This window comes from Amaranthus tricolor, chromosome 3 (assembly GCF_026212465.1).
Source record: "Amaranthus tricolor cultivar Red isolate AtriRed21 chromosome 3, ASM2621246v1, whole genome shotgun sequence".
In the NCBI taxonomy this organism is placed as follows: Eukaryota; Viridiplantae; Streptophyta; class Magnoliopsida; order Caryophyllales; family Amaranthaceae; genus Amaranthus; species Amaranthus tricolor.
Window position 1 is genome coordinate 31727919 of NC_080049.1, and position 12549 is coordinate 31740467.

The 12549-nt window shown below is 35.7% G+C and overlaps 2 protein-coding genes across 5 annotated transcripts; both read right to left on the bottom strand.

Moving 5' to 3' along the window:
• Window positions 1-276: 276 nt before the first annotated feature.
• On the bottom strand, window positions 277-5235 carry LOC130808718 (squamosa promoter-binding-like protein 3). 4 transcript variants are annotated; one of them, XM_057674186.1, is made up of 5 exons: window positions 3462-5073; window positions 2581-3294; window positions 2283-2419; window positions 1326-1580; window positions 277-1085 (listed from the first exon to the last, which is right to left on the bottom strand). In XM_057674186.1, the coding sequence occupies exons 2-5, from the start codon at window positions 3204-3206 to the stop codon at window positions 778-780; spliced, it is 1326 nt and encodes a 441-aa protein (XP_057530169.1). In that variant the 5' UTR covers window positions 3207-3294; window positions 3462-5073; the 3' UTR covers window positions 277-777. The 4 variants fall into 4 exon arrangements, with proteins under 4 accessions (XP_057530169.1, XP_057530168.1, XP_057530170.1 ...); XM_057674187.1 differs by lacking the exon at window positions 3462-5073 and adding an exon at window positions 5099-5235 and having other exon boundaries at window positions 359-1085; XM_057674184.1 differs by having other exon boundaries at window positions 361-1085; window positions 3945-5073.
• A 3265-nt stretch (window positions 5236-8500) lies between these two features.
• LOC130808548 (uncharacterized) lies at window positions 8501-9671 on the bottom strand. Its single transcript, XM_057674009.1, has 5 exons — window positions 9514-9671; window positions 9233-9431; window positions 8975-9152; window positions 8795-8932; window positions 8501-8700 (listed from the first exon to the last, which is right to left on the bottom strand). The coding sequence occupies exons 1-5, from the start codon at window positions 9669-9671 to the stop codon at window positions 8501-8503; spliced, it is 873 nt and encodes a 290-aa protein (XP_057529992.1).
• Between the last annotated feature and the right edge of the window lie 2878 nt (window positions 9672-12549).

Genomic DNA, 12549 nt, shown 5'->3' on the forward strand with positions numbered 1-12549 from the left:
GTTTGATCTTCTATGGATTGAAATTTCAAATAATTTTGGCTATCAAGCAATAAATATGTGACCTTTTATTGAACAATTTTAATTTTTTTTATTTATTTTGTATAGTTTTTCTTAAATTTTCTTCATTATATTTAGTATTTTTAAAAATAAATATTTTTATTCACTATTGAAAGTTGGGACAAATTATACAGTTTTTAGTTGCTAAATTTAGCTTTGGAATTCCAATGTACACAAGTGCAAGGTTTGAAATTCAAATGTACATGATCTTAAATTTTTCAACAAAGTTATTTTTGATAAACCCTAAACTAGATAAAAAATGTAAATTACATCTAATTTAGGAAAATTTTTTTCCTTCATAATAAAAAATAGAAAAAATCATATACAAAAAAAAGACAAAAAGATTACTACAACAATTATCTAAATAAGCTACTCTTCTGTCTCTTTGCCTTTGATATACCACGCAATTTAAATGATAGTTTTTTTGGTATAAAGGTAACAAATTAAAAGAAACACATGGAGTATAATAACTTCAAGTCTACGACTAAAATTGTCGAAACCAAGTGTCTTTGATATTGTTTAGAAACCCGATAATTGTCTGCTAATCATATTAGCAAGTTTTAAGAGTAGATGTCAAAGCATGATAAGCAAACATGAACGTACAACACATATCATTCCTAACCACTTAAAACTTCATACACTTAATGGTTTAGGATGAGCAAAAGGCCTTAACACTTCATATAATTAGTCACCTAAAACTGCTCGGCTATCAGCTGCAAACTAGTAAAGATAGAAGCTAGACTCGTTCGGGGCTTTGAACAGTTGGAAAGTTGAGGTCTGTGAGCCAGGACCAGAACCGGCTGCCTGATCAGCTGGCAAGAACTCCGAAGAAATCTGAGGGCCACCGAGAGGCACCGCATCCATGGTAAGCAATCGCTGAGTCAAGGAGTTATGGTTTGTATGCATAGGATAGTTAAGTACAGACGGTTCTGGGTCGCAAGAACCCCACGAGTTTATTGACAGAAGAGAGAGAGCACGGACATCTTGAGCTGCAGCCATGTTTGATGGTGCCATTGAGACTGGTAAACCTACAACCGTTCATCAAGCATTATCAGAGGTGAATATAGAATGTTTGTATAGGGTCGTTACTCGTTAGTGATAAATTTGTAAAGAACCAACAGTTAGAGCACTTATCACTAAATGTGTAAAGAACCAACTCGCTTGTCATGTTTATGTGTTACATGGTACACAATTCAATATTAATATCCTCTCCTGAAATAGGAGCACCCTTCAAGAAAATACAGCAGACACAGAATTATTAACTATACCTCGCTGAAAGACATCTGAAGAAGCACCTTTAGATGGCATCAAGGGAGTCGGAACATGTGAGGTTTTGTTGGTCATTGGGTTTTGCAATCCATTGTGGGTAGAATGTGGCTCATCAGCACCCCCCGATTTCATGGAAGTAAGAAAACCTGATTTTGCAAGCGGAACTTTGGAATCGTTTGCACTATCCCAGGTACCATGCCTAGTTTGAAGCATTGGTACCTGGTCAAAAGCAAAATTCAGCTGGTTCCTGCCCTCTGCACAATCAACCACAAGAAACAATACATCGATGTGAACCTACTAAGGCAAGTTCAGAAGGTCCTATTACGCCTACCTCATCTACCAACAAAGTTTACCGAAAACACATTCCAAGTTGAACAGCGGATATCTAAAGCTACAGAAACAAACACTGAACCCAAGTCAAGTCCGACCTCTTGTCTTAGGAACAGTGTCACGTAATTCATTAATCTCTTTGCAAATCGTGAAACGGAAAAAGTGAATTATGGTCGGTTTTGGTCGATTCTTGTACAAATTTGAGCGAATCGGGAATTCAAAAAGCGAATTAGCTAGCAAATCAGGTTACACTGCTCAGGAAGGTCAAGACAAGAATATCAATGGAGCTAAAATAAGGCAATGAGCACAGGGTCTTATACAGGGCAAAGGGTTAGAAAATCTTCTACACTTTCTTTTTTTCCTAGCAAATCCAACAGTCTAACATCTAGGGATGCTAAAAGGGCCACCTGTGTTTATTCAAGAGTAGGAATTAGGAACTACCATCTGGCCATACGGACAATCAAAAAAGACATAAAACAGGCAAAAAAAGAAGTCTCTACTGATCTCCGTCAAGGGAAATACTCAAACAAGGAACTGTTCAGATATTGAATCATGAAATAGAAGAGCTAAATCACATGATCGCACATACCCCCACCCCCAACAAAAAAGGGGGTCTCGAGCCATACCATGTAAAGAAGATGACAGTCTCATAGAGTTGAATTGGATGACTTCCGGCTTTGGCTTCCGGCGACGAGCATTGTGATCAGACAGACGCCTGCGGCAGCTTCTCTTCTTTTGGTCAAACTCCGAAAGGGTATGGAACCTTCAATAACAGGAAAGGTAATGTAAGTCAAACAGAATAACAATGAACATAATTACATAAACATAAGCTCCAAGAAACTTGCACTTTGTAACAAGATCTACAAGACTACAACCCCCCAAAAATAAAGTGTTCTTAATTTGATAATTTCCATGGATGCTTACCTGCTGCACTGTTGACAAAACCTTCGCTCGAGTCCATTTATAACCACCTTCGGACTTTTAGAATGATTTTCACAGACTCTATGCTTCCGGTGGTAATCTTTAGCCGATGAAAGATCAAGATTGCATCCTTCAACTTGGCAGCATGGACTCTCCACACCAACGGATGAAGATTTGTTCTTCTTAGCAAAGGACTCAGGAGGAACAGAAGTCCGAGCAGTGTTCCTCACATTGTTGGCCCCGGAAACATCTTCAAAATAAGTCCGCTTCCCAAGCTCCAAGGCGATCAAAGATTCACCCGAAGCAGCTGAACTTTCGATTGTTGGAGAAGTTCTTGCTGTCCCAGAATTATTAACCAATGAAAATTGGTTTCCTTTGATCTGCACCGATGAATCAAAAGAAGCAGATTTTGAGCTTTTCGAAGAGGACGCATATCCTAACTCAGACCCAGTACCACCATCACTTCGACCACCAGAGGAATAGAAAGACCCGCCTTCGAATCCTTCTATTCCTTCAATATCAGACTCCACAAGCTGCAATTTCTTGGGTGCTTCAGAACCTTTTGGGTTTAACATGACCCAGTTTTCCCAGTCCCACAAGAAGGGACTTTTTGCATTCAATTCCATCATCGATATTGCGCTCAACAATAGATTAACCCAGAAGCTCCAAACAACACTCGATCTCTACACTATCAATTGCTATAATATCATCAAAAACCTGATTGAAGCAACAAAAAATACCAACAAGATCTTCAAAATTTAGTACCATGTCTCAAAAACAGCTAAAAGGGTAAGAGATCAACAAGCAAGAAATTAAAGAAACAGAACAAATGATTCATATTTCAATGATTCAACTAAGTTCCAATCAATCAAATTATCACATACCTTTAATTATAAAGAACAATGGCCAGAGACAGTCAAAAGATATGCAGCAAAAATCCCACATGATACCTCAAGTTATACCAAAACACTAAATCATCATGACTTGCAACTCAAATTAAGCTTTTCTTGTGTAAACACACAATAACATTTTTTTTCAACCCAAGTACTAAAGCTTTGAAGATGAAAACTACCCATGAAAGTCAATAAAAAACAATCAATAGTACAAGAATACCAATCATTTTCTACACCTTTTTTTTTCTTTCACTAAGTTCTCAAGCAAAGTACAATAAAGGATGAATTTTATCCCCTCCTAAGAAAAACCCAATCTTGTTGTTTCACAAGAGCCAGCCATAAACATACTTTCACTAGGAAAAGGTTTTTATATACAATTTGGCAAGTATTTGTACTGTATTAAGACCATTTATGGAAAAAGATGGAATATTTACCATTACTAATTAACCCCATTTGGAAAGTAACCTTTCTTACCTCTTGATATTACAATAGAGTGGCTTAGAGTGTTACATACTTGTTCAAAACATCCAACCACACCCACAAGGCCACAACCATTCCCTAATCCCTTTTTTTCTCTCTCTACAATTATTTGTAGTCACCACCCTAAAATGAATTGAAAGCTTTTACCTTTCCCCCATTAGACTTTTACTACCAACAAAATAAACCCATAATCCTTTTTTTTTTAACTTTACAATTAAATAAAGATGCCCACCAAATCATCATAAATCCAAAATGACCCTATCATTGCCAAAACCCTAATTGATTCTAAAGCTCAATTGATAGACCAAAATATCAAACTTAGGTAATCAGGTATCGGTTGGAGTATATACCACTTTTTTGGAATAAGGTACTAAGTTGAATCTACCCTATACCTAAAAATATTACACCCCATTTTCCCTTTTTTAATTGAAAAGTGTCAAATTCAAGAGACCTTGTTTATAGCAATACTCAATTGTTTTAGCCTCTTCTTGAAAGACCCAAATGTCAAATTTAAAGAATGGGAAAAGTGGATTCCTTAAAAACAAAAATTTAAAACTTTGATCTTTCCCATAATCCCAACATATAAAAAATACAAGTCAAAAGTCAAGTTCCCAGCTTTTGGAGAGAACAAAAACCACTACACGTTCATGGAAATGGTGAATACAATTTTTTACAAAAACCCAAAATTTGGGTTTTTGCCTCTTGCTAACTTCAAGAGCTTTTTCAATGGGGGTTCTTTATTAACTCAATAAAATAGCATAACGAAGCAGCGAAACGACACCGTTTTCTTGACCCTCTTCGAAAAATGATCACACAAAAACCCATGAATCACATTCACTAAAACCCTTTAAAAATCACTCCAAGAATGCAAAAATAGCTACTTTTTTGGACATAAACAAAAATGTAAAATCACCCAGTACTAGAAATGAATTCTATTTTTAGCCCAAGTGAGAAATTATATGTATATATGCACTAAAATACACAATGGACAAAACAAGCAGAATAACAAAGAGTAATCAAATAGTGAAAAATAAAGTAAACTAAAAAGTATATATACAAGTAATTAACAATATTATGGGAATAAATAATAATAATATACAAATCAGAGACCCCGAAAATCGAAAAAATCCGGAGAGTGAAATTCTAACCTTTTAGCCAACTCTTTCTAACTATAGGAATCTCAATAATTTAGGGTAGTAGAGCTACAAGGAAAATTACTAAATATAAATTTAAAAGTTTTATTTAATGGGTTGTATACAGTAGGAGTACTCCTTATTAGAGTAAGTTTGTGTATAAAACCCCACTTTCACGAATTCCTATATAAGTCCATGAGAAAGACAGAGAGGAAGACAGGTGAAAAAGCATTATTGGTTGGGGGATTTTTGTAAGGACAGCTACTAATCATACCTCAAATGTGGGAAAAAAAAAATTATGCTCCGGATGAATTTTGAAAAATTAATTCTTTCAAGAAAAAAATTTGCTGCGGAGGAATTAGAATGAAAAAAAATATTGTGGAAAAATTAAAATTGGGATCGAAATATGTGAATAAGAACAAAAGAGAGACGTAAAAATAGTGCATAGACATGGTAAATATTATTTTTACGTCCACAAATCTAATAATCTGCGGAAGTTTGACAAAAGGATTTATAGAGCAATTTTAGTTTATTTTAATATGAATGGAAAGTTGAATGTGTGGTCCGGTCAATTCTAATTTTTGGTAAATTAGCTAGTTGAAACAGCTTATTAATATTTATTGATATGAATGAGTTGTTTTTAACATAACACTGAGTCTAAAATCAGCTGGTCAAATCAGTTAATAAAATCGGTTGGTTTAATCAGTCACCGTAATCAGCTATCAGCCACGAGTTATCAGTTGTTTGTCAAACATCCCCAAGTTTTCTTAATAATTATACTTGATTGTTTTTGTCAATTAAAAATATTTATTATTTTAATAACTTTTAAGTAGGGATGGTCATGGGGTGGGTTTGGAGTGGGTCCAACCAGACCCGGACTTGGACCCTTTTAATTTTTAGAGATCCAAACCCGGGTCCGAACCTTAAGGGTTCAAAATTTTTAGACCCAGACCCTCCGGATCTGATGGGTCTAGGGTCTTTAATGGGTCTAAAAAATTCTCTTTGATTTGTTAAATTTAAACCTTTTGTAAGTCATTATATTTTTCGTATATTTGTAAGAGAGTTGTTATCATATTTTCAAATATTTAATACTAATTTAACATTTAAAGCCACATAGCGTCTTCCATATACACTTAAATTCTATTACAAACACTAGTTCGAATCCATCAAATAAGGGTAATTCGGTTAGCACTCAACAAGTAATATATATATATATATATATATATATATATATATATAATATATATGAAAAGAAAATAAGTGTTGGGGCAGAAGTCACACGCTAAAGACAAATAAAAATAGACAATTTAATATTTATAAGGGTTCGAGTTCGGGTGTGCCGTTGAATATCCTACCAAATCTTTATATACTTCATATTTTTGTTACCGAAATTATATCAAATGAATAATCCCAAAATATTTCTGAACTATTTGGCATTATCTTTTTCAACGAAGGATGTGTTCTTTTACTCAATATCGTGTTCTATCCGTGTAAATGATGCAATTGCTTTCTATTAATCAAACATCTATTTACGAATTTTAAAATATTTAATTGTTTATTAATTGTCTTCAAAGTAATATATTACGAAAATTATAGACAGTGACAATTGCGAGACTAGATAGCTTAATTGGCGGATAAAAATTAAATAAAATTATCATACAATGATTTGTGAAAAATATGAAAATTGTATCTTATATTCTTTACCAAGAATAAAAGTGTTTGAAAAATAAATATTAACTTTAAGTTGGCCAAATCATATGGCAACAACTACTAACGGCTCTAGTCAATAATTATTTGTCAAATAGAACTTTATATTTTCTTAGTTATGTAACATTAACTATTTCACCATACACGAGTAGAATAATTATAGTGCATAAGAAAACATATATTATAATGAGTTTAATTTTTTTCCATATCTAATTCTAAATATATTTTAAATTGATTTTTACTTTCAAATATATAAATGAAATGTTTTTTTGATAGAGTATATATTTTATGGGGTTACAACCATTTATGTACAATCACTTGACAAAAAGCTTAAGGGTCCTTTATGTCAAGCACAGTATTTAACGTTAGTATGAGGAAGTCGTATGTTCCATATGTAATACTACCCACTGGGGGGACGTAACAAAGTTTGAAGAGGGTGCAATTCCAAAAATAAAAATAAATATTTAGATTATTTTTTTAAAGACTTTTTATGATACATCAAAAAATGAGGACAAAAAATAGTATTAGAATTGGAGGCAGCGATAATCAAACTCAAGCTCTACATGGAAAAAATAGTATCATATCACACAATTCAATAAAAAGACTGTAAAATTTCACATAGCATTCTCATAGTGGTTTGTCGTATTGAATAATTTTTACCAATGTTAATTTCAACTCATTCCTTAATATATGAGCAGTATATGTTCTTTAAAATTTTCTTGAAATATTATATTTAATTTGAATTTAAAAGTTACATAAAATATCCAAAAAAAAGATTCTTAGGATATATATTCGCTTTTTTATGTTGAAGTATCAATTAACTAAAAAAGTTTTTTCATTAAAATTTTAATTTCTAACATATTTCATCAATAAACAAAAGTCATATCATATTATACAATCTAATAAAAAAAACTGTAAAATTCCACATGATATTCTTGTGGCTCAATGAATAAAGCATCTGCACGTGAAGCAGAAGGTTTGAGGTTCAACCCCTAATGGGCACAGGTATCAGTTGGGGGGTTTCTTGACTACGCGCATCTGCATCTTTCAGGAAAAAAAAAAACCCCCACCCGGACCCTGCCTTGTGCGGGATACTGGGAGTGTCCTTTACTTTTTTATTCTCATAGTGGTTTGCCATATAGAATAACTTTAACCAAAGTCAATGTTAAATTATTCCTTAATATATGAGTAGTATATCATAATAAGATATGTCTTTTTAAATTTTTTTGGCAAATAAAGATTTTATAATTTACCAAATCAAAAAACGATACAATTGAAAGAGTAAACCAAGTGAGAAAAGCATCAGTATGGAACAAGGTCTCACCTTCGAGGAAGGGTATCCCAAACCTACTCTTCATATGTAACACAAAGAGCCCAACAGCACAAAAACAACAAGGAAACTTAGAACATCTACTAAGCAGTCAATCAACTAAAGATATATACAAAGGTGCTATCATGTATAGCCATTGGATGAAGACTAAGAAGCCTAGCCCGCACATCAGCTTGAACTCGGTGACTGAGCTGTGAAGGCAATCTCACAAAACCATCCCAAAGAGCTTCATTCATAGCTCTAAAAATGTAGTAAATAGTGGATGAAAAAATAGCACACAACGTATTCCGCTGAAGGGTATAACCTTTGAGCTTTCGAAAGTCCATGCGACGAAAAGGTTTAAACCGAACTCCTGACCAACTCTTGATCTACTGTAAGCACTACTGACTGAAAGTACACTCAAAGAAAAGATGAGTATTGGATTCAGACCGAATGCCGCAAAGGGGACAGAGGTCATTATAAAGCACACCAATGTGGAATAATTCATCTAGGGTTTTAGCTTTTGAAGAGCGTCTATCCAGCAAATAAAACGAGTCTTTGGAATTGAAAGCATGTTCCAAATAATGTTGACCCAGCCAACCTTAATATGAGAGTCTATACAAGCCATGTAAGTAGTAAGTATGAATAATGATCCTTATTATAAACCCAAGGTAAGAGTTAATCTTTCACCGCACAAATTTTCTTCAATGTCCAGCTAGCTGTGATTGGTGCATTGAAGATCTCCCATCGGCCTCCTTTAGTATAGACACCATGAACCCACTTAACCCACAAGGACTCCCTCAAATGAGAAATATGCCAAGCTATCCCCACAGCTGCAACATTCTAAACTTGAATGTTCCTAATTCCCAAACCACCAGCCTTTTTCGGTTTACAAATAGTATCCCAATTAACATGACCAGGCTTGTGAGAGTCATGCGTACCCAACCATAAAAAGGAGCGGCAGATAGAATTAACAAGATGAATAACAAGACAAGGAAGGATAAACATTTGACACCAATACGTTGAGATCCCCATTAACACTGAATTAATAAGCTGAAGTCGAGCAGCGTAAGACAAATGCTTAGCAGTGCAAGCTCGAATCCTCTATGTCATTTTATCCACAATCTGCTCACAGTCAACCATGCTAAGACATTTGGAAGATAAAGGAACCCCAAGATACTTAAAAGGAAGGAACCATAAGTAAACCGAGACAAATCCCTGAGCTCCGCTTTAATATCACTAAGAACTCCTGTTGTATGGATAGCTGACTTTGCTGAGTTAGCTTGTAACCCATACGCTTGGGAGAACAAATGCAAGAAATTACATAAAGACCTTACAGAGGACACATTTTCCTTTACAAAACAAAGATGTGAAAGCTTAATAGTCTTGCATCTAGGATGGAAATGAAAAGTACCTTCTGCGCTTCTCAGGATACACGACAAGTATTCCAAGCCAATAACAAAAAGCAGAGGGGAAAGCGGGTCTCCTTGATGAAGACCTTTTAGCATGGAAAATAGGCGTAGGGATACCATTGAGCATGATCACATAACTTGTTGAGGTAATACAAGCCATTATGATCTTGATAAACATAGGAGGGAAGTTTAACACAACAAGCATCTTTAATGAATTGTCAGTTCATAGTGTCATACGCCTTGCAAAGATCAATCTTCAAGAGGAAACTTGGAGCACAATTTTTCCTAGAATAATGCTTAACAAGATCCTGGCAAAACAAAATATTATGCATAATGTTCCGACCAGCCACAAACGCAACTTGAGCTTGATCAATAAGGTCACCAAGAACCAGCTTAAGCCTAGAACAAATGAGTTTTGATATGCACTTATATAACACATGGCAGCAAGAAATAGGATTATAATCCTTAGGATGCAAAGGGCACGGAATCTTAGGAATCAAGGTAATGGTGGTCGTGTTCCAGCTTTTAAGCATCTTACCATTCCGAAAAAACTGATTGATTGCCTTAATAACATCATTCCCAACAACATTCCACGAAGCCTTATAAAACTTACTATTAAAACCATCCAAACCCAGCGCCTTCTCATCCAGAATACTCCACAAAGCATTCTTAATCTCCTCATTAGAAAATGTAAGATTCAGAAGCTTACCTTGATCGGAAAATACGACCACCTTTGTGCCAATCCAAATTGCTAGCTAGTAATACACCCGTTGGGAAAAACACGAAGATAAAGAGCCCCAAACCTGCTCTCTTTACCTTAGACTTGAGGATACCAATAAGGCTAATATTATTATGTCGGATGAAATTTAAAATATCAATTTGTTTATGAACCTTATCAGCTCCTCGCACATTCCATGCACATATACTATTCATTGCCAGGGATGGGATCAGCTCCCAGCGCTATAGAAGAAGTAACTACATTATCTTGAACATCAAAGTCAGATGAAGACTCCAAGTCTCCAATACACTAAAACAATTTCTAGTAGGCACTACAGGGTGAACAGAATCAACCAAAAGCACTGTGGGGTCATGATCTTGCTTATCACATTATTCCAAATTAGTATCCAACTATGGCTGCTTATCCTGCTGCCTACCTGAAGAATTTCCAGATTTATCAGCTTGTTGCATCCCATCTTTATCATGCCCGAGGTCATTAGGCACCGCTCGCTTGAAGTCCTTCCTATATTTCCGTAAACCATCATCATCGACATCAAGCTGTGGCTTCGAAGGCCATTGTTTACCTAAACGACAATCACCAATAGAATGACCATATTGCGAACATTTTGAACACCAGATAGGAATCCAATTGTATTGCCCAGGCTGTGTAATAATTTCATCGTACTCATTAGAAAAGTAAAGCTCCTCATGAAAACCTTCTTCAACATTCATCTCCACAAGGACTTGAATAGCCAACTATCCTTTTCGAAAGGGTAGCCTCATCAACTTTCAAAACCACCCTTAAATAGCCAGTTATCCCTTTCAACATACTATCAGTCTAATATCTCAAATTCAATTTATGGAGCTTAGCCCAAACTGGAATGGTGGTAAGACTGAACTTTTCAAATGAGATATTAGTAGACCGTGGCTTAACAACAAAAGGTTTGCGATCAAACAAAAAACAATTCATATTACATGCCTGAACCTGGTGCTCTTTTTGCATAAATCGAACAAAAAAAAACACCCCGATTAACCATACCAATTTTATCAATTAACAGATCCTTCCAAATCCTACACCTCTCAACCACATGAAGCGGGGGATTTGCACTAGTAACATAGCACACCACCGCATTCTCCCAAAATTTCACTTCCTCCACCATATCCTCCTTACTAATTTTCGCAATAGTACGTAGAGGGGGACTTCATAACAGGGGTGTGGGATTTTGAACCAGCATTTAAATGAACAGCAGTACTCGACATCACAGGCACATCTTGACTATGCGACATCAAATGACCATCAGTATTCATCATAGAGACAACACTAGTCGACATGAATGCACCTTGACTATGTGACATCAACTTACCAGCAATATTCACCATAGGGACAACACTATTCGACATGAATGGACCTTGACTATGCGACACCAACTGACCAGCAATAATCATCATAGGGACAGCACTATTCGACATTAATGGACCTTGACTATGCGACCTCAAATGACCACCAGGAGTATTCATCATAACAGAAGCATGAGTATTCGAACGAGGGACTTTAGAACCAAAGTTCAATGAACAGTAGATGAAGAAGAATTAGGGTTACCTGTATGGGATGATTCACCTACTTGAACCATAGATGCTGTCGGCGTCGACTTCAAAACTGTCACCCAACTAAGCCCTACCCTAGTTGGAGCGTCGCTTGCCGGATCTGGAGCACCACCCACACTCGATTGAAATTCATATCGATCCGGAGAAGAGGACTCGCGTGAAGAACAGCTCATAGAAGGCTTCCTCAGCACCGCCTTCACCTTTGGTGGCCTTCCTCGCCTGCCCATGTCCGGAATCCGATGAAGATTCTTAGAGAAGAAGCGCAAGATGAATCGCCAGAGAGAGAAGTTCTCGCTAGAAAGAAGAAGCTGTTTTTTTATGTCCTTTTAAATTTTAGGGATATTATCAATGGTACCCCTGTACTATAGCAAAATAACAATGGTACCCCAGCTAATTTCAATGGTACCCCCCAAGTATATGCTAATTACAACCGTGACACTATGAATGATTTTTCCGTTAAATGTCCGTTAGTTTCTTCTTCTTTTTCCCTTTTCCCTTTCCTTTTCCTACTCTCCTTCCATGGCTGCTTAGTATGGAATCTAAGAGACAGATCCTCCATTCTCCAAACCTTTAAGACGAGCTCCAGTATTAAACCCCCCAATTATCTCATCCAAAAACTTCATAATTAAAGAAAAAATTAAGAAAAATCTTTCTTTAGAATACCTGCAAAAATCCAAAAAACCCCCCAATTAACAAAAACCCAGAAATAATGAAAG